Source organism: Physeter macrocephalus, chromosome 15 (assembly GCF_002837175.3).
Source record: "Physeter macrocephalus isolate SW-GA chromosome 15, ASM283717v5, whole genome shotgun sequence".
Classification (NCBI taxonomy): Eukaryota; Metazoa; Chordata; class Mammalia; order Artiodactyla; family Physeteridae; genus Physeter; species Physeter macrocephalus.
This window is the reverse complement of record NC_041228.1, coordinates 73,511,090-73,534,361: the sequence shown is the minus strand read 5'-3', so window position 1 is coordinate 73,534,361 and position 23,272 is coordinate 73,511,090. Positions and strand designations below refer to the sequence as shown.

The 23,272-nt window shown below is 37.3% G+C and overlaps 1 protein-coding gene across 2 annotated transcripts in view; it reads left to right on the top strand.

Moving 5' to 3' along the window:
* The window catches only part of RAB2A (RAB2A, member RAS oncogene family), a 71,520-nt gene that overhangs the window by 33,281 nt on the left and 14,967 nt on the right, over window positions 1-23,272 (top strand). For both annotated transcript variants that reach the window (XM_024127064.3, XM_055091255.1), the window contains exons 4-6: window positions 9,039-9,121; window positions 9,555-9,647; window positions 13,964-14,075. In XM_024127064.3, the coding sequence (XP_023982832.1) occupies window positions 9,039-9,121; window positions 9,555-9,647; window positions 13,964-14,075 (288 nt within the window). The remainder of the gene's footprint in view (window positions 1-9,038; window positions 9,122-9,554; window positions 9,648-13,963; window positions 14,076-23,272) is intronic.

Genomic DNA, 23,272 nt, shown 5'->3' with positions numbered 1-23,272 from the left:
AAACCAACGCCCCTGCAGCCGTGATGGAAAATGTGGTACCAGAAAAGATTCATTTTTATTATGCAGTGTTTTCAAACAGCAGTACCCGAGGTGTCAGGTTTTGGTGAACATATTTGAGCGAATGCTCAGTCTATGGGATCTAAACAGAAATGCTCTAGAAACTATGTTTTTAAGAAAAACAAGCAGTATGTCTAACATACACATAAGAAGTAAAATACGTGAATGTCAGTATGATAGAGTCACTTGATCTGACAGTTTATTCATTTATTTTAAAAGTATGATTTAGTTCCAACCACTTGAAGCTACCTTGCTCCAGTTCCTGATTCTGTCATTTATATTCATTGAGTGCCTATTACATATCTTGTTATGTAGTGTTTTAATGGCAGTTTCTCATCTGAACCACAGAAAATGATTTGAGTGACTGTTTTCTTTGTTTTCCTATATTATGCATAAAAGAGAAGTTACTTTATTATATACAATGGATGCTTTAAGGTAGAGGTTCCCAAACTTTTTTGTCTCAGAATCCCTTTTTACTTTAAATTAGCAAAGACCTCTCAGAGCCTTTGCTTATGAGGCTTATAGCTATCAATATTTACCATATTCGAAATTAAAACTGAGAAACTTATTAAATAGTTAATGATTAATTCATTGTAGAATAACCATAATAAACTTATTGTATGTTAGGATAAAAGATGCAGTTTTTATGGAAATTAACTGTTTTTCCAAAACAAAAAAACTGCATTTTTCCAGTGTGAAGAGTGCCATTCGGTTACCTTTTGAAAAATCTCTTTTCTGTCTGCTTCGTAGAAGACAGCTGGATTCTCATATCTGCCCCTGTATTGAGTCTTATGTGTTGTTTTGTTGAAGTATATGAAGAAAATATAACAAATAGGTAGTTGGGAAGTGGAGGATCTCATGGATCCTTAAGGACTCAGGGACTCCCCAGGGTCAGAGATCACAATTTGAGTACCACTACCTTAGGGCAGTTAGGACTTAATTCTTCACAGAACCCCAGCTGAGGAAAACCAAAAGGTCTCCTACAAAGAGCATCTCTCTAAACTAGTAAATGAAATATAAAATATGGGGAATTTTTTTTCCTAATCATGCAGTCTTAGTGTCTCACCTGTCACCTTTAATAGCCATTACTGCAGGAAGGCACCTTGAAGAATATTCAGTCTCACAGACTGGATTCGCAAGCAGACCAGGCAAGTTTCTGAAGGCTGATCCTTCCCATGCATCACACAATCATCCTTGAAATGGAAAACCCCAAGTCTCTTTCTTGCTCTGTCCCAGAGTTATACATTGGACTCTGTTTTTATGCTTTCTTATTTCCTCTTTTTGCAGTAAAGATTTATGCTTTTACCATTTCTTAGTGTTTTCCCCTCCCAGCCAGTAGCATCTCATAACTTTCTGGATTTATATTCTTTGAGGCGACATGACTTCAAAACTGCATTTCCATGCAAGACAAAAGTAAAATATGCACAGTCCCTTCTTTCCTAAAGATTGAAAATTAATGATCTCTAACCAAAAGGAAGTATTTTCTACTTCTGTATTAAAAGTTTCACTTCTTGGGCTTCCCTGGTGGCGCAGTGGTTAAGAATCTGCCTGCCAATGCAAGGGACACGGGTTCGATCCCTGGTCCGGGAAGATCCCACATGCCGCGGAGCAACTAAGCCCATGCACCACAACTACTGAGCCTGTGCTCTAGAGCCCACGAGCCTCAACTACTGAAGCCCGCACGCCTAGAGTCCGTGCTCCACAACAAGAGAAGCCACTAAGATGAGAAGCCCGCGCACCGCAATGAAGACCCAGAGTAGCCAAAAATAAATAAATAGATAGATAGGTAGATAAATAAATAAATAAAAAGTTTCACTTCTTTTTCAGAAGTCATTGTTTTAACATAAACCAACTTGCTTCCTTAACTAATAAACTTGTGCAGCACACATCCTGCAGTGTAGTGTGAACCAAACTACTTGCTATTCTTTAATAAATATGTTTTTCATACCTTGTACTTTGCATAAATACCTGCTTTGCTTGAAGTACTTTTTCCCCCTTTTCTTTTTAAGACTAGCTCAGATATCAATACTTGTGGAGCCTTTCTGACCCCCATGGGATAGCTGGTTGTCCCCATAAGATTTTATGCATATTTCTGTTACAGCTCTTACCCCGTTGTTATCAGAGTTTTTTTGTTCCCATATTTACCCTCCTCAGAATAAGCATCATGAGGGAAAGAGCCATCTATGTCTTGTTCAGCTTTGTGTCTTGTTTGTATTCTTAGTTTATACTGCTTGATGCAATGTTTGGTAAATTTTACTGAATGAATGAGTGAAGTAGCTATCTCATTCTGTCTAAGCAGCTTTAGGATCATTGGAAGTGCTGAAAAGATACTATCTACTAAAGTACATGGTTTCAAAAGGAAAGATTAATATAGTAATAAAAATTGTGTGATATTTTAGGCACAAACCACCTCATTGTAGTTCATTTTGTTTATTCAGTTGTTCTTCTATCCTTAAGGTATTCTCTTAAATAATCCCTCCCCTCTTTTCGAAACTTGAACAAATCATTCATTCCCCAGTTGTTTTCTAGATTAACTAGTCATGCCTTCTTTTGATAAATACCTTTTTTCCCCTTAGCTTATGAGTTAATTGTTTTATCTGCAGTGATCTTTCAAAAGAAATGTATAATAATTACTTATGCTGGACAGTATGAAAGGGAAATAGAACAAAAACAACCCTCTTGTTCACACTTCCTCTGAAGGGCAAGGGGTGGTCTTCTTTCCCCTTTGTCTAACACGAAGAGACTGGTGTCTTTGAAGACATCGTGACCCACCCCCCCCCCCCCCGCAAAAAGAATTCCAGGGCTCCCAAATGGAGGGTGCTAGGAACCATGGCCTGTTCCCGATTTTAAGGACTGTTCAAAAAACTCTGTTAACTTATGAAAGTTTCTTAAGTCTCTGCCCTACAGGTTTTCCTCTTATCATTGGCTTTCTTCTTTCATAGCTAACTTCCAAAACTCTTTAATAGATGTTATCTGACACACATTAAGGTTGCTCCCACACTTAGTTTATATCTGGTGAAACACAGTTTCCCATATCGTTAATGTTTTGCAGTGTGTCTATACATTTGTATAGCAAGCTGTGTTTTTAGTAGCAAGGGTCATGGCTGTTCCTGGCCCAGGATATTTACAAACCCATCCCAGAGTCCTTCAGGGAAAAATTTGCCAAATGTTATGGTTTGTTTCATCAGCCTTAAGAAACTGAATTTTTGTTCCCAATGACTGAGTCTCAGTATCTTAGGATGTTTGTCATCCATTGTATATCTGTTTCCATTCACAATAAAAATAAAAATAAATATAAGGTGTTTTCCTTGCAAAATTTCCACATCCAGCATCTTTGCTTTCTTTCAAAAATAGTAAGTACAGCTGCCAACAGATACTCCTTGAAGGCCTTGTCAGAAGCAGGGATAATAGTTATCAGTGTATCCTTTAAAGCACTTTCCGCTGCCCCTGTTGTACCCTTTTTTCTTTTATGGGAAGTCAAATGTTTGATATTCCTGGTATCTGTCGAGGTAAGTCAAAGGAGAAACATGCCTTGTACCCAATTCCATTCTCACTCTCAGACCCTCATCCAGTCTTTACCCACCTTTTTCTATTGCTTGTCTTTTGCTTTTTGTTACTTTTTCAGTTGCCTTCCCAGCTTATCCAAATTTTATTCTCCCCCCAAAATTTGTAGTATGGATGTTTTAAGTCCATGTGTCTGTTCAGCTTCCCTGAAAATATTCTTACATTAGACTGACAAATATTTCTCCCATCAAATAAAAGTTAGTGAAACTATATAAAAAATCATGTGAAACCTATATGCTAAAAGTACCTTTTCAGCAAATCACAGGCATATTTTGGTCCTTTGTAAAATGTGTCAGTTCATATCCAACTTCTTACCCCAAAATGAGAATTTTAGTTGTCTCAGTGGAGCAGCGAGGATGGATGACAGGAATTCAGGGGGGCTAGAGAAAGAGCCTGGAGCTGAGCCCTGGGAAGCAGTCCTGCCTCTGTCACTCCTCTTGCTCCCATCCCCCCAGCCCCAGGAGTTGAGAGGCCTTTGGAGGTCCAGCTGTTTCACCTCCTTTGGCAGCTGTTTATCAACATTTTCTTGAACAACCACAGGGACAGGAAACTATCTTAGACATGTCATTCTACATTAATGTCTACCTTCCACCTGTGGACTCCAGTTTCTCTTATATGGCAGTGTTAGAAGAATCTGAAGTCAGCAATTGCATCCTGAGTCTTTTTTCAAAGGAACTATTCTTAAATTTGTTAAAGCATTCAACATCTCTTCTTTCCTAGATATTCACAACCTTTATTTCTCTTCCCAGAATCTACTTCAATTTCTGTATGAAACTCCCTTAAAAGACCTAGAATTAAATAGTCCCAGTTGACTTTTTCTCCATCCTTGCTGTGGTCACTGAGGCAGCCTAAAAATTACTGTGATTCTTACTAATCTTGCCGTCGTCCCAACCAGAAGTCTTGCTCTTGTGTGTAGATTTCAAAATCTTTTTCCTCGATGATAGCAGTTCCTTGATCACAGGTCTAGATTTTTAAGTTGAGTCTGTTTAGTAAAGTACCTGAGATTCCATGCTTGAGCACTGGACAACTTATTTGGCTTCTTAGAAATCCTTTTTTTCTTTTTGGCTCTTGGCTGTGTTCTGTGTAGCTGGAGTTGTTAGATAAATGACTAACAATGAAAGTAAGAGGTATTACTGTAATATTGATTCTCACAGATCTTAATTTTCTAACCTTATTGGCTGTTTGGGATCAATCAAGAGAACACATTTGAGTGTCCGCTATAGATATGCTTCTGTGTTCTGCGTTAGGCTGTCCCTCAAGGAGAACCAAGGAGGAAGAAAGAGAAGCATTTGAGCAGTGTGTTCATTTTATCTAATCAATAGTATTAGAACCAAATGATCGCTTGAAATTGCTTTTGGATTTGTGAGGAGAAAAGGATAAGTATAGGCTGTGGTAGGCAAGCTTCCTAGCTTTGTGAGAAGATTAGGGGGCTTGAACTGCTCCTCAAAGGGAATAGAAATTGGATAAATAGATAGAGGAGAAAGATTTTTCAGGCAAAGAGTTAAACAGAGGCACAAAAGCAGGAATATTCAGAATATGGGCAGAATACCAGTAGAAAAAAAAATGGCTGTGTGAACAAGACTTTTATTGAATAATAATATAAAATTCTAGAGAAACAAATAGAGATCAGATTCCCAAGAGCTTAGGACTTACATTCAGGGTAGAGATTTTTTTAACAGTAGCTTGATGTATGTGAAGTTGTATATTATGGAGATAACAGAAGAAGAGGAGGAGTTAAGTTGCCAGGCTGGTTACTACAAAAATTGTTTCAACAGAAAGACTTAGGCGCATGGAGAAGCCAATTTGGGGGAATCTTTATCTGGCAATTGGAGGTCAATTTTAAAGGTATTGGGGCAAAGAATCAAGTTTATTTAATTTAACAATCCTCACATGGAAAATGGAGGACTACAAGGCTTCTTTGTCACACGTGTTCTGTGGCTCTAACTTTAGTAGTAAGTGTCCTCAAAATGAGCATGCCTGTTATCTCCCGAGGCGGACTTTTCTGTACTGCTTTTTTGCATATCCGGTATCTTGCTGATTTTTTTTTTTTTTTCCAGAAATCACAGAGCTGTATTGTGAGTTGGCAGCTCATGGTCTACTCTGGCCGTCCCAACTGGGTTTTTCTGGTGCTGTTCACTTAGTTCCTGTCTCATGAAATGCATTTTCCTTTATACCCTTAGCTGCTGTTAGGAGTCCCTTTCTTTCTTTCTTTCTTTTTTTTTTTAAAAAAAAAACAAACAAATCCTGGGCACAGATTTGATTTGATTTGATTTATTTATTTATTATAAATTTATTTATTTAGTTTTGGCTGCGTTGGGTCTTCGTTTCTGCGCGCGGGCTTTCTATAGTTGCAGCAAGCGGGGGCTACCCTTCATTGTGGTGCACGGGCTTCTCATTTCAGTGGCTTCTCTTATTGCGGAGCACGGGCTCTAGGCGCATGGGCTTCAGTAGTTGTGGCACGCAGGCTCAGTAGTTGTGGCTTGTGGGCTCTAGGGCGCAGGCTCGGCAGTTGTGGCGCACGGGCTTAGTGGCTCCACGGCACGTGAGATCTTCCCGGACCAGGGCTCGAACCCGTGTCCCCTGCATTGGCAGGCGGATTCTTAACCACTGTGCCACCAGGGAAGTCCCAGGCGTCCCTTTCTTTTGATACAAAGAGTTCTATATCCTGTTCAGTTCCAAGCTTCTAAAATTTCTTTAAGCCAGCATCTTATAGTGAAGAGGATCAAAAGCATCTATATGCCCTAAGTTGACGTTTTTTTCATTTAAAACAATATCAGTCGATCACAGTTTGGATAGGTTTATATTAAAATGCTTCTTAAAAACTAGATTACTTTGCTTTAATGTGATCAAGATAACCATTGGGCTAGCTTTCTGCAGTTAGTTGTTTAACAGTTTGTTTATAGCTGGAGAAGCCGTAATAAAACACGTTATCGGGCAAGACTTATGTTAAGGCCACCAGCACCACTGACAGAGACTAGGCCAGAGTGTGGGGTGTTGTCCCGACAAGCCAGGTCTCCAGATTTTGGAAACTGTTCTGAACACTGATCTTCACTTATTACACAGTGATCCTAGATTTCAAGGGGCACAGTTACCTTCACAGCCCTCACGTGGGATGTTTCATTTTTTATTTGCTGGAGTTTTTGATTTTGTAATGATGGGCAAAATCCATCCAGATTCAGTATAAAGTGATGCATTATATACATTATTTCCATATTGCAACATGTTTGTTCTTTGTAAAACAGTTCAGGAGGAATGGGAATGGTATATAGATATGTGCTTTTCCTAAACTTGTTCCCTTTTACTATTTCTTATCTAGACTGGAAACACTGAAGTTTTAGATCTTATAATTCTTCTATAAGATCTATAGCAGTGTACAGTTAACCCTTGAACAACATGGATTAGGGTTGCCAACTCCCACACAGTCGAAAACCTGGGTCTAATTTATAGTCGGTCCTTCCTATCTGTGGTTCTTCCTATCCGCAGTTCTTCTGTGTCCGTGGATTCAGCTACCCTCAGGTTGTGTAGTACTGTATTGTTTGCCATGGAAAAAAACTCCACATGTAAGTGGACCCACACAGTTCAAAACGGTGTTGTTCAAGGGTCAACTGTATTCATTTTAACTCCTCCCACAAAAGGTCCCACCGAGATTGATTTAAAGAACTTTTACCGTTGCTCGTTGTTTAGGCTTGGGAGATACAAGAGCCTACGCTTGATTTTCATTTTGAACTAATATTTATCTTTTTTTGTATTGTTTACCACATGATCCTTCCTTGGTATATATAATTCACACTGTTCTAGTCTTTAATTTTCCCATGCTAAGCAGTTAAAGAAGAAATTCCCATAATGCTTGAGTTTTGAATTTGGATTTGAAAGGATTTGGGGGGAAAGATGTGTCTCAATAAATTATATAAAAATAACTGTAATTAATTTCATGCTTCCAACTAGTATCATCTAGTGTTTTAACCTCAAACTCTGTGAAGCGAGTTGGCTATTTTTACAACCCTTTTATGTGATGGCTTTCTCAGTATCTAATTTATCATAAGACATTATTCTAAGTGCCAGAAATGCTTTCAGGTTACCAAAAGAAGGTCTAATCTTTAGTTTCCACTTGGGAGAAGTTATTTTTACTGAATCTTAGTATGTCAGGACTTACTGATGTCCACTCATTTAGGTGGGATGGAGTAATAACCATTTTGTGCATTTGACTGAGACATTAGAATTCATTCTTTCACTCGACAGGCTTTCTCTGCATGCCTGATGTGTGCCAGACCCAGTGCTAGGCACCGGGGCTGGGGGACAGGAGTGTAGTGGGACGGCAACAAGAATTACAGCATGGAGTATCAGTGTTAGCACAGGGCAGAACCTGACTGTCCATGTGCATTCTGAGGGTGGGAAGGGCTTAATATTTACACTTGGAGATCTGAACTCAGAATATGGAAACATGAGTATTTTTCAAGGACTTAGTAGATTTTGAATTCAAAAATTGTGAAAACTGGCTTTGTTTACTTAATTTACATGCTTATTTTTTCTCAAAGGTTGAAATTAAGTGATTAAAAATGAAAAAGTGTTTTTGATAAGAACTGTATCAATTTTAAACTCAGGCAAAAGGCATATCCCACACCAGCCTTTCTTAAAAAGCAGAACATTAGTGCCACTGGTAGAAGGGAAAGTAACTAATTTTGCATAATCTCTGAAGTCTGTTTTCACAAGTGGATGTAAAGATGACTTTTTGTCCTGTTGCCTTTTGACAAGCATTTTATATCAAATAACAGAGAAAATTGATTAAATGTAGAGAAAAAAATTTCATAAATTCAGAGCCGTTTTCTGTTTTTCATAATAAAATGATTGCTCAAAGAATTCTGTCTGATGACTGTTAAAAGCTCACTGCAGTTTATGGTGTAACTGATAAAATCTGCATCCTTGGCCTTCCCGCAACCTTCACACCAGCAGATGGTGGGCTAAAGATGTCACTCATCATTTATTTACAATGGACTTTATTTATTCTAGTGTCAACAGCTGCCCCAGGGAGTGGGTTATTGAATTCAAATGTGAGGCTCTGGGTTATTTGCTTCCTTTCAAATTTGTCTTCAGAGCTTAGTTGCTAGGAGTCCATTCTGTGCTCTAATACTGATTCATGTATTGTGAAGCCATTCAGTAAATTGGGTTGTCAGGGATTGCCAAAAAAGGTTTAGAGGTCTTGTTTTGGGGGGTGGGGGGTTGTGGATTGCATGTGCGTCTGGTTGACTTGAGCAGTAGTGGTATTATGTGACTTTTTCCTAAGACTGGTGAAGTTAGGATTTCTTCTTTTCCTTTATGCACTCATTCCCTACCGGTCCATATTCTACATATGAATAATAAGAAAATGTAGAGGACAGTTTATTAAAGGAAACTATCAACCTTTTCTTCTCTCCTCACAGGCAGGGCAAGAGTCCTTTCGTTCCATCACAAGGTCATATTACAGAGGTGCAGCAGGGGCTTTACTAGTGTATGATATTACAAGGTGAGAACGTGGAAATTTTTTGGTTCAGTGGTCAGTGCAGAGAATTTTTCTAAATAAATATGATTATCAGTAATAAAAGTATAGCTTTGCCTTTATGTCCTGGCTATCTGCCTTTAAAACTTATGTATCTTGAATTAACTTTAAATTTACTACAGAAATCTGTAACTAAGTTATTCTCTTATATGAATAAGCACCCCAAGTTGATCAAGTTAGTAATGATATTTATACATTGGAATTACCTAAAGTGAGGTTACATTTAATTTCTAAACTGAACTATAGCCAGTGAGCTCTGATTCCAGATACTGTACTTAAAATCTGTTTCCTACTTGGACATGGCTAAAAATAATTATCTTTAATGGAATGTATACTGTTCATTGTACACCACTAGGGGAAATACTTTGAAAACAGTAATCAAATTATCATTTATGTTTAGAAGAGACACATTCAACCACTTGACCACCTGGTTAGAAGATGCCCGCCAGCATTCCAATTCCAACATGGTCATTATGCTTATTGGAAATAAAAGGTAAAAAGACTCTTTTAAAGCTTTTTTACATAATGATGAAGACTGGATAGCTGTTATATGGTAACTGTTTATGTGGTAACTGTTAAAGTGCCTGTCTTGTACATTGTCCAAAATGTAAGTTACTGATTTCTTAAATTATAAAAATTTTAAGATACTAAGATGTTTCTTTTGTTTTTTTAAATGCAGATAATAAGCTTTATTGGAAATTATTATTTGAAATAGTTTTTGTTGGAAGCTGTACTTTAAATAATACTCTTAAGTAGTTTTATCTGATTAGTTATTTCAAATAAAACCCACTGATATGTTTGGTGGTTAGGTCACTGTTCAGTATTATCAAAAATACTTGGCAATATAAATAAGGATCTGTGCAGAACTCAGAAAAATATTTTTTTCCCTTCTTCATGACTTAACGTGTATTATATGACTTAATAGATTAATCAGGTGTATTTCTACTTAAAGTCCTGAAACACTTTTAATATTGTTTAGTAGATATCACGTTAGTACTTTTAAGCTTACCTCTAAGACTTACATATTAGTGTCATGCTAATGTTGTTTTTTCAATCTTATTTTACTTTATATATCTAGGGATCATTATTTGCAGTGCATGTCCTTGTGATCTACATTTAAAATGATAGCATAGTACATGGGAAAACAGTTTCTTGACCATAGTTTCTATAAACTTTCAAGAGTGTAGGAAAGTTTTCACTAGTTTAGTAGAAAATTACAGTGGTAACAATTAAAACTAGTATTTTAAAATTTATTTATTTATTTTTGGCCGCATTGGGTCTTTGTTGCTGCATGACGGCTTTCTCTAGTTGCGGCAGGCAGGGGCTACTCTTTGTTGCGGTGCGCAGGCCTCTCATTGCCGTGGCTTCTCTTGTTGCAGAGCACGGGCTCTAGGCATGAGGGCTTCAGTAGTTGTGGCATGAGGGCTCAGTTGTTGTGGCTTGCAGGCTCTAGAGTGCAGGCTCAGTAGTTGTGGCTCACGGGCTTAGTTGCTCCGCGGCATGTGGGATCTTCCCGGACCAGGGCTCGAACCCGTGTCCCCTGCATTGGTGGGCAGATTCTTAACCACTGCGCCACCAGGAAAGTCCTGTCAATTAAATTTTTTGACAAAGATGCCAAGGTTCAGTGGGGGAAGAGGTAATTTTTCATCAAATGGTGCTGGAACAATTGAATAGCCATGTGCAAAAAAATTTACCTTGACCCTTACCTCACACCATATACAAAAATTAACTGGAAATGGATTACAGACCTAAATATAAGAGCTAAAAGTATAAAAAAATATTCTAGAAGAAAGCATATAAAATCTTAGGGATTCTGGTTTTGTCAAACATCACTTAAATACGAAAGGTTAACTTACCAAGTATGGGCAAGGATCTAGAGGAACTGAAACTCTCGCACTGCTGGTGGAAATGTAAAATGATACAACCATTTTGCAAAACAGTTTGGTGGTTTCTTTAGAAAATAAACAGACATTTGCCATACCACCTAGCCACTTCACTCCTAGGTATTTACCCAAGAAAAACATGCTTTACACAAAAAATTTTACACACACTCTCATAGTGGCTTTATTTGCAATAGCGCCAAACTGGAAACAACCCAAAATTCAATTGACAGGTGAATGGATAAATTGTGATACAGCCGTACAATGGAATACACTCAGCGATAAAGAGGAATGAGCTATTGATATATGCAGCAAAGTGGATGAATCTCAAAATAATTATGCTGAGTGCGAAAAAAAAAAAAAACAGACAAAAAAGAAAACATACTATATGATTCCGTTAATATAAAATCCCACAAAATGCAGACTCTTCTCTAGTAGCAGAAAGCAGATCATTAGTTAACTAGGGTACAGGGGAAGGAAAGGATGTATTACAGTGGAGAATGAGGAAACTTTTGGGAGACTGATGGCTTCACCAGGTATACATACGTGAAACTCATCAAATTTTATATTAAATATGCAGTTTTTTGTGTCAATTATATTGCAGTAAAACTGTAAAAAGAAAGTAGTATAACAAATAAATATTACACTGCATAGATTAGATTTTTTTAAGTGTTATTTTAATTGAGGTTTGCTGTTAAGAGAACATACAGTTGTCCTTCCACATCCATGGGGGATTGGATTCCCCACAGATATCAAAATCCTTTTAAGAATAAGGCTCTTGGAGGGAAGCTTTAGTCTTTGTAATATGGAAGTACTCATACTACCATTCAGTGATGATGTGTGAAATAATAAGAGAAGAATATTTGAAGAATGAGGAGAACTTTCATAGTTTTGTCTTACTGGTGTTTTCCTGTGTCTGAAACAAGGTGGCAGCAGCTTCCTGGTGGCTTAACTTTGGTTGCTGCCCATAGTTCAGTTGTGAAAAAAAAGAGCAAAGTATAGTATGTACGAAAGATGTTTCTAATGAGTGTAGATGGGTAACTCTTATCATTAGGATACAGTAGGTGTGGAAAGACATTTTAAGGAAGAAACTAGGAGAAGGGAAAAAAGAATGTATGACATGCAAAGAGTGAATGGAAATGAACAGAGATAAATGAGGGGATTATTATTAGATGAGGTGAATTGGGGTAGACATGGAAACAGGGAATAAACAATTTTTGAGTTAGGTGAATTAAGCAGTAGGGAGCCAGTGGAGGGGTTTGAGAAAGACAGTGACCTAGTCAGAATGACAGATATGACATGGATTTTTCTTAACTGTGACATTTGAAATTGGTTATACAAGAAATAGGACACAGAGTCTGCAAGGATGAAAGTTTTTAATAGTCAAGGGATTAGAATACCCTAAACAAAAAAGCATAAATTAAGAGAATGGTTTAGGAAAGAAAGTTAAGTAGTAAAAGCAATTTAAATGGGATTAATGGAGTGAAAAGTCAAAGACTACAATATGATTTTACACCTGGAAAACTGAGGAAACGAAGAGTGATAAAACAGAAATACAGAGCTTTCTTTTTTTCAAACAATCCCTTAAATGTACACATCCTTAACCCTTGTTGTTAAGATAACATTTGCAAATGCAGGCATCATCAGCGATACTGGTAGGGGAAAGCTGGGAGTAACTTTAAATATCTCCAAATAAGGGATTGTTTAAATAAAATGTGGCATATGCATAAAATGGGATAAAGGGCAGTTAAGGGAAAGTATTTTCTTGAAGATTTTGTGTACCTCAAAGCTAATCTTCCCTTAAGAATGATTGTCAGATAAGGGGACTGAATTTCAGGAGCACGTTACCATGTCACTGTTGCTAGTGTCCCCCCCTCCCCCATTTTTGACGCCTACTAGAATATAAGCTCCACCTGGGGGCAGGGGGTTGGTACTATGTCTGTTTTGTTGAGTGGTCTGTCCCCAGATCCAGGATAGGGCTTGGCACACAGGAGGCCCCCAGATTATAGTTGGATAAATTATCCTCGTCCAGTCTTGCTATAATATTTGCAAACTGAGTTTGCCTGCTTTTTATGTTCTTGTTTTACCACTAGTATTTCATAGCACAGTCAACTTGTAACTATTGATTTTATTTCTCAACAGAAAAGAAATCTGATACAAATCTGTCAAAATAATATGTGTCAAGGCTAGATGGAAGTACATGGATATTATATTTTTCTCCATCTTTTTCTGGGCACATAAATTTGTAGTAGTAAAGTTTAAATTTTTTTACAATAAAACACACTTGAAGAGGAGACTTCTACTTTTTACCCCTACCTTAACTAATACAATTTCAGTATGATAAAAATGAATACCATACTTCTGTCCAAAATTTCTAGCTTAGACTTTTGTTTCTCTCTCTCTTCTTCCATTAACAGTTCTATTGGGAATTAACTGGGATTAAAAATTAATTAATGTTTCTATACTGCTTTGAATTTTATTAAGCGATTTCCTGTAGTTTCTGAAAATTGTGTGGCTTATTTTTATCACATTCATAGAAACTCAGTCAGTCTGGCTAAAGGGTGAGGGGACTAGTGTAACTTTGCTCTCTCAAATTATTATGTTGAGCAAGGTGGTTCCCTTCTTTGGGAACCCACTGTAACTCAAAGGTGGGGTTTGGGCTAGATGTTCCCTTTGGGTTTCTCTAGTTTTAGCATTCTAGGGCTCTAACTTAGAATCTTTCCTTAGTTGGATTGTTAGTTCTTTGAAGCTAAGCAGTGTGCTCTTTTTGACTCTCATAATACATTGAATAATGAAGTTGATTATTATGTGTAGAAAATTAATTGAAAGAATGGTCAGCACAACTTTGAATCTTATGGTACAGTTTCCACAGATGTCTCTAATTATACTATGTTGGTTGATAACTTGGCCCTTTCTTTCCCATGTTTAGTGATTTAGAATCTAGAAGAGAAGTAAAAAAAGAAGAAGGTGAAGCTTTTGCACGAGAACATGGACTTATCTTCATGGAAACTTCGGCTAAGACTGCTTCGAATGTAGAAGAGGTAAGTAAGAGGCCTTTTTAAAATGTTTTATCTTCTTAATAGAAACTTTTTATATACCTTAATATTCATTTGTTGATTATCCCTTGTAAGCTTTTTAGTCACAGATGGTCCTTGAAAGTCGTAAAGTAGAAAATTTCTTTCCTTTGAAATGCCTTGTAATGTTCATCTTATATCAGGCTCTTCAGTTACATTCTGAGCCTTCACTTGAAGCCAAAATGCTTTCACAGATCTTTGTATATACTTTCCTTAAAATCTTTTTTATGTTTCTTGAGAGGGAAAAAAAAAAAACACTAACGAAATTTGGAAATGTTTTAAGACACTAAACATTTGTAGCTATTTGTATCCACTTCTGCTTAAATATGGAAAGTATTATATTATTGCAATGTGACATTATACAAAGCATGGGAATTCTGCCATAATTAATAAATAAAATTTGTAGTATCAGTTATTTCCATTGATCAACCTGAACTATGGAAGTTTTGTGAACACACCATGTTCTTCTGTGCTTTGTGTATGTGGATATGGTATTTATTTATTATACATACAGGAATAGACAGTTAATCCTCTCCTAGGTAAATGTATTACTATACTCTGTTTCATAAAAAGCAGAAATGAGAATAAGAAAATGTGTAGTTTGCCCAGAGTAATGCTGGAGTTTCCACCTTCTGGGCAAGAATCTTAAGAGCAGCGGCAGAAGGGGATTCTAGAAAACAAATGACTGGAGAAGCACTCATCCTAAGGGTGGCAGAGGGTGGGGTCCTAGGCCACAAGTAGCACTGTGCCTTCAACACAGTGAGCAGTGAGTAAATACTTATCAGGAATAATACTTGGAGCATGTCTGATTAACCGTTGAACCCCAAAATTGACTACAGTAGTTCAACAGCATTGGTATTTTCACTGAAGAATTGTTTTCACTGAAGAATTCAACAGTCTGTTACAGTTGTCATTTTACCAAGTCAGGTGAAGTATAAAAAGCATACCTCCCGGGCTTCCCTGGTGGCTCAGTGGTTGAGAATCTGCCTGCCAATGCAGGGGACACGGGTTCGAGCCCTGGTCTGGGAAGATCCCACATGCCGCAGAGCAGCTAGGCCCGTGAGCCACAACTACTGAGCCTGCGCGTCTGTCTGGAGCCTGTGCTCTGCAACAAGAGAGGCCGTGATAGTGAGAGGCCCACGCGCTGGGATAAAGAGTGGCCCCCGCTCGCCACAACTAGGGAAAGCCCTCGCACAGAAACGAAGACCCAACGCAGCCAAAAATAAATAAATACATAAATAAATAAATATTTAAAAATTTTTTTCAAAAAGAAATATCTAGGTTCAGATGGTTTCACTGGAGGATTCTACCAAACATTTACAGAAAGAATGAACACCAATTCTACACTATCTTTTCCAGAAAATAGAAGAGGTAGAACATTTCCTTTTTTATTTTAAGAAGCTAATATTGCCCTGATACCAAAACCAAAGGAAAAAAAAAATAAAAGGGTACAGACTGATAACATTTATTAATATATGAAAAAAATTCTCAACAAAATACCAGCAAGTAGAATTTCAACAATATGTGAAATCATATACATGTGCATATGTAAAATATATACATCATGGCCAAAAGGAATTTATTCCAGGGATACAGAGCTGGTTCAGTATAATCTACCATTTTAATAGGACAAAGAAGAAAAATCACATCATAGCAGTCAGTGCAGAAAATGCATGTGACAAAATCCAACACCAGCCGTGTTTAAAAACCCTCAAAAAAAAAAAAAAAAGGAATTGAGGAGGACTTCCTCAGCTTGTTAAAGAGCATCTACAAAAAAACCTACAACTAGCATTATACTTAGTGGTGAAAGGCTGAATGCTTTACCCGTTAGATCAGGAACAAAGCAAGGATACCTATTCTCATGATATAAAGGCATACAACTCAAAAAGGAAGACATAAAACTGTTTATATTTGTGGATGACATGATTGACTCTGTAGGAATCCCAAGGAATTTTCAAAATAAATAAACTAGAGCTAATAAGTGAGTTCAACAAGTTTACAGGATTTTTACAAGACATACATTAAAAATCTACTGTATTTCTATATACTCACAATGAACACCAAAATTTAAAATACAGTGCCATCTATAATCACACAAAAAGAAAATGAAATACCTAGGTATAAATCTAAAAATGACAGGTATAGGACATGTATGCTGAAGACTACAGAATGCTGATGAAAGAAAGTAAAGAAGATCTAAATAAATGGAGAGACATACACTATGTTCATTGTTTGGAATTCTCAACCTAGTAAAGATGTCACTTTTTCATAAATTGATATACAGGTTTAACCCAACTCTTATCAAACAAAATTGCAGTAAGATTTTTTTTGTAGATAATCTGACAATATTATTATAAAATACATACTGAAAGGCAAAGGAACTAGAATAGCTAAAACAACTTTGAAAAAGAAGAATAAAGTAGGAAGAATCACTCTATTTGATTTCAGGTTTTAACGTAGCTGTAGTTGTCAAGACTTTGTGATATTGGTGAAGAGAAACATCAGTGGAACCAAATAGAGAACCCACAAATATGCCCAACTGCTGTTTAACAAAGGTGCAAAAACAATTCACAGGGTAGGATAGCCATTTCAACAAATGGTGCTGTAGCAATTGGACATCCATAAGCAAAAAAAAGAAAGGACCTGAGTCTCACACCTTATACAAAAACTAACTCGAAACTGATCATGGAATTAAATGTAAAATGTTTTACCTATTTATCTTTTATGGAAAAAAACAGGAGAAAATCTTTTGGTTCTAGCAGTAGGCATGCTTGTCACTAAAAGCATGATCCATAAAAGGAAAAATTGATAAATTAGTCTTTAAAAACTTTTGTTCTATGAATAAGCCTAGTAAGAGGATGAGAAGACAACCTACAGACCGGGAGAAAGTATTTATTTACAAACCAAATATCCGGCAAAGGACCACTAGTATCTAAAATAAAGAACTCTCGAAACTCAGTAGTAAAAAAAACCAGATAGTCCAATTAGAAGACGGTCAGAAGATATGACTAGACATTTCATCAAAGAGCATATATAAATGGCAGATAAGCACTTGAAAAGATATTCAGCATCACTAGCCATTAGAGAAATGCAAATTAAGACCTCCATGAGGTATCACTACACACTAAAATGAAACATAGTGACAGCACCAAATGCTAGCAAGCATGTGGAGAAACTCGGTCCTTCATACATTGCTGGTGGGAGTGTTAAAGTGATATAGCCACTTTGGAAAACAGTTTGGCAGTTTCTTTAAATACTGGATGTGCAGCTCTCATATGACCTAGCAATTGCACCCCTGGGCATTTATCCGAGAGAAATGAAGACTTATGTTCACACAAAAACCCATACACAGATGTTCATAGCAGCTTTATTCATGATAACCAAACACTGGAAACAGCCCACATGTCCTTCAACGGATGAATAGTTAGACAAAGTGTATAGTACATCCACACCATGGAATACTACTCAGCATTAAAAAAGAACGAACTGTTGTTACATGCAGCAACCTGGATGAATCTCCAGAAAAGTATGCTTAATGAGTAAAGTCAGTCCCCAAAGATTGCACATTGTGTGATTCCACTTATATGACTTGGTTGAAATGACAAAATTAGAGAAATGGAGAACAGATTAGTCATTGCCAGTGTTAAGCCAGGGCGTCAGGGTGGAAGAGGAAGTGGTATGGTTATAAAAAGACAGCATGAGGGGTCCCTGAAAATGGAAATGTTCTGTATCCCTTTTCATTATTTTGGTTGTAACCATGTACTATATGTTTCCAAGATACCACCACTGAGGGAAACAGGTGAAAGTCACACAGGATCTCTCTGTATTATCTTACACTTGCATGTCAGTCTGTAATTATCTCAGAAAGTTTGATCAAAACATAATAGTAATAACCACATACAAGCAACTTAATTAAGTTTAACCTGTTCTTTAAGATCACAATGGCAATTTTAAAAATAAAAATTAAGGATTACAAAACCTCACAATTGTAATGAAATACTAATGTGAGAGTATGGAATATAATTTTAAAGGCTTAAGTGATTTTTTTTAATTCATGAAGAACCCAGGATTTCTTTTTCAAATTATTGTCATTATTTGTTAAGTATGGCTCTTTCATGAGTCTGTCACATTCTTACACAGAGCAAATTTTTATACAACCAGTTCCCTCCATGCTAAATGTTGTATGTTTAGCATATGCCTAACAAATAACAGTTACTTTTGTGATTTTTATTATGTATAGACTTCCTTCATACAATTTCTCAGAAGATGCAGAACATGAAATTACACTAATATTCATAATAAAGACAGCCCAGCTATGTGGAATAAAAAAGACCTGGTTGGAAGATAATGATGAGTTGTACAAAGTAACTAAAGGAAGAGCTCCAAAAATGGGCTAAATATTAGATGTTTTGCACTAGTATTTTTTTTTAAAGAGTTCATTGATGACCTCTGTGCATGTCAGACTTTAAAATAATTTTCATCATTAAGTAAAGAGCATTTATATGACAGTACACATTTATCCATTAGTTTATTTTTTTTTTTTACATCCCCTGTATTAAAGCATTTTGGTAGCCTCACAGTAAGATTGATGGAGCTGCTATTTTAAACCGATTTAAATAGTGTCACCATTTTTAAAAGTAAACCCACATATGCATCATCTGGCTTCAGAAGTTACCACCATTTTGACATTTTGATGATCTTATTTTATTATGTGCCGTTTTTTAAGCCAATTCCAGAAGTATTTTACCTACAAATTTCAGTAGCAGTAATTAAAAAAAAAATATGTCCATCATACCATTATTATACCTAACAAACTTAGCAGTAATTCCTTAATAATATCTGATATCAAGTCTGAATAGCACCCCCCCCCTTTTTTTTTTTCATTCAGCAGTTGATGTTGGAAAACAGGTACTTAGTTTCTTTCTTCAAGGTCAGGGAAGACTAACAAAACCTGTTCTTTCTACTTTGAGAAGGGAAGGAAGGAGAACTAAGCCAGCATCTGTCAGACACCCTCCTTGTTACAGCAGTCAGCACCGGCTCCTGCAGCAGGAGAGCTGAGGCCTCAGTGGGAAGCTATTCAGCTCATAAAATTACAGTATACGCTCTCTGGGATTTAAGCAAGAGTTAGCCTGCTAGAATTAGATCCAAAGAGGAATCATCCTGAAAACAAGCAATAAATACATTAGTTTTACAGGGTCTTTAGATTCTTGATCAGTTAGTGACTTAGACTTGGGGTTGGAGAAAATAGTAATTCATTTCAAAGATGTTTGTTCTAAGTGCTATACCATTTGTTTTTGCTTTCTAAGGACTTGGATTTGCCTAATTATGCCATCCTCCATGGGAGAGGCCGTTTAGCACAGTGGGTAGAAACTTGGGCTATGGGCTCAGACAGGAGTTTATCCTCAGCTTACTGCCTGAACTTGAGGACCCTCTGGGAGAGCTGATCATGTGAGGAGTTAAAAAAGTAAGGCAGGTATCCTGAGCACATCCTGGTCAGCTAGTAAGAGCGGTGGTCGGTGTTCGGGCAGCTCACAGAAGGTCAGTGTCTTCTTCTGTATAATCTTTAAAAAGTACATGATTCCTAGCCAATCCTTGGTTCTCATGTGTAGAGAAGTTAGAGAACTCCGGTATTAAAGAAAAAAACTTTCTTAAAAGCCATTTTTAAATATAAATTATTTAAACATAATTATGTTTAAAGATAGAATGATTTATACAAATGCCAGTGTCCTGATTATGGACCATCTGACTAAGGGTTCTTTTTAGAAATTTAAAACTCTGTGGTCATTCATTAAGATTAAGCCTAACTGGTACCTTGATGATTCCTTTCAGTTTAGAACTAGACCTGTTTCCTTTTCCTGTTGTGCTGTGGTCTATTTTTATATTTTAACCAAGGTCCAGTTACCTAATGCAAGTCGAGACCATGAAGTTTAACTCTTGTATTTCCCTGTAAGCAATTGGACAATTTGCAGCATAAGATAGCACCATTTTTGCAGCATTTGTTGCGTTGTTGCTGGAAATAGGTTTACTGTTAATCTCTGGATGTACTGATTTACTCAGCATAATGATTTCGTCCACGAAGGATCTGTTGAGGGGAAGGATCAAAGTGGTGTTAGAGAAAAATGCACAGGATAGCTGTCCACAGAAAAGAATTACCAAGTCCAAAATGTCAGTAACACTGTGCTAAAATAACAGGATATAATTAAAATCAATGAAGTGAAGCACCAACAACTTAGCATAATACATGAATCCTCTTTATTCATTTAGTAGTAGGTAGGATGGTGTATTTTTTGATCTAAAAAAGCTTCATTTCAATGACAACCTGGGGGAGAGAGTGAAGACTGGAAAGTCCTGTTATGAAGGGTCCCACTTCTGTTTTATGGGCTGGCTCTGACCTGTGAATTCTACAGTGAGAATCCTAAGCTGTTTTCATTGTCTTGCTGCTGATGTTGACAGCTGGATCCAAGCTCATTATATTTCTAAACCACACTGATGTCCTCCTCTTTTCCAGTTCAGGGCCCCACTGGCAACATCGTTCAGCGCTGCTCTACTTATAATATTTCAGACTCATATTTTTCTTTTAACTGTAGCCTCTCATGTGCCAAATGTTTTGCTCTTACCTGAATTTATGCTGCTGATCTTCAACTGGGATGATAAATGGAAAATGGCACCCAAGGCTATACTTCCAATTTTTGTTTCAAATTATTTTATAAAGAGCATAAAAATAAAATGATACCCCAGTCTGCCTAAACTAGATACTTACAGAGGTAAGAATTTCTCAGATAGATCTGCTATTTAATAGATGGGTATCATTTTATATTTATAAAATCATGTATAAGATTAACACCACACACAGACTGTATACACACGAAGAAACACTTTTTTGTATACATACAAACATAGAAAGCTCTCTCCACATAAAACCTCTCTGTATTAGCAAACTGCTGTGGTACACAAGTATTATGTTTATTTGTTTCCAAACTGTAAATTATAATTTCCAAGTTACAAGTTATAATAAGAGAATTCACCCTTCCTATGAAGTGGATTCTAGTCAGTTTTATACAACTTGGGGTTGCTCCAAACATGCAATTATCATTCATCCTTTTTGCTATTTGCTGAAGAAATGCACATTTAAATGTGATAGTAGAGGTACACCCCAGAATTCATCTCCTAAATGTCAACGAAATTAAAAAGCTAATTGCAACCAAAATATTCTCGCCTATATGGTATTCCCATAGAAATAGGAGACCAGAACTCATTCTTTACATTTTCAGTTCCCATTACTGATTTTTAAACTTAATATTTGGATGCTATACACATACATTTGAGTGCATAGCATGTGGGGGGGAACCCATATATTTAGTTTGAGTGCATAGCATATGGGGGGGAACCCATATATTTAGTTGTCTACCATTTATTCAAGTAATGTTCATGCTGAATATACAGAGCATTTATAGTGTCATCACATCTTACATTAGGAAAATGAGGTTTAGGCTCTTTTACCTCTGGTGGACAAAAAAGGAAAAAAACGATTATTTTTACCTCCATTTTGCTGAAGATTTTGCTGGTAAGGAAATAAGAATCAACCATATGACCAGCAGTAAATATTTTTGAATATTAGTTTGACTTCCATTTTCAACTGAGACTTAAAGGTTATTGAGGACATCAAGATATCATGCTGCCTGGTAACTGCCCTGGCTTCCCATTGGCTACACGCCTCCTCAGCTGCCACCCTCTGGCAGTTCACTCCAGAACCACAACTTTGTTTAGTGTCCTAGTCTGCAGGGTTCCAGGAAGAACCCTGTGGTTCTGTGGTCTGTCCTGTGACTGACTGAGGAGTTGATATGAAGGGATGCTCCTCCAGTCACTGGAATCTGGTGATCTTGCTTGCAGCATTTAGAAGAGTGTCTCATAAGTGGAAGGTTTCTTTCAGAAGTATTTTCAAATGATTAAAATGTGTCAGGTCCCTGAAATAATAATGTGGTTGTATATTTGTATGGCAGAGTCGTCAGAGTTCTTTCACATACGTAGTCAGGACTCAAACCCAGGTGTTCCGGGTTCCCCATCTGTTCCCCTTCTGTCTGCCACACAGTGGAGAATAGCAGCACTGAAGGTTAGCCTACCCTTCTTTGAGGAGCATGAATTAAAATGATCACTTCTGCATAGGGTTCCGTGGTCAAGTGAGCTTCGGAGGAGCTGGAGTCTACCCCGCTTTTAGGAAACCAGAATTCACGGTAGTAGTATGTTATTACTATTCGGAAAACCCGCTGTTAAGAAATTTGTTGGCTTTTATTTAACCTAGAGTTTTCCAAGTGTGATTTAGCCATTCCCACCCCCCTCCCCAGTGGAATTGGGGTGGAGGGTGCGTAATAATAGCCAAAGGATTGATGTCCTTTAGTTTTGCTAATTCTCTTACTTCATGGTAACACAGAGGTTGCAGTGGGGGAAGTGGAGACTACTTTCTTCTTAAGCTCAGAATATCTTGTAAAAATATTTTTTTCCAAATCAGTTGTATTTAGAACAGTGCTTCTCAAACATTAATGTGCATTCACTTCACCTAGGAATCCTGTTAAAATGCAGCTTATGATTCAGTAGGTCTAGGGTGCGGCCTGAAAGTCTGCATTTGCAGCTTGCTCTCAGGTGATGTCAGTACCGTGACCCGGGCTCCCTCTGGGGAGCGGAGAGGCTGGAAAGTCACCCGGCTGTGAGTGAACGAGATGGTCCAGCCAAGTGCTGTCCTTTCCCTGCTCTGCAGATTCATGATTTCTTCAGACCTCTCGTCATCTTCATCCTCTCCTTTACTGATTCTTGGCTCTCGGCATATAATTACATAATCAGGTTTCAGCCATCTTAAAAACAAAACCCTATCAGTCCCTGTTCTCCTGGGTATGTTCTCTTCTAGCTTCTAGTAAGATCTACCTCTGTTTCCTCATTGGATTTCACACCTCGGTTCACAGTCTGACTTCCTCCATCATGGCCAAGGTCACCCTAGACCTCCTAGTTGCCTCACCTAACAAATGCTTTTCTCTTCTTACCTTGAACAGTCCCTGGGGGGTATGTGATACTTTTGACTACTCTTCTATCTATAAACTTGCTCTTTCCTTAGCTCCATGATATCATGGTCTTCTCTTTATTTGTGTTCTCTAGCCTTCCAGACTCCTTTACCA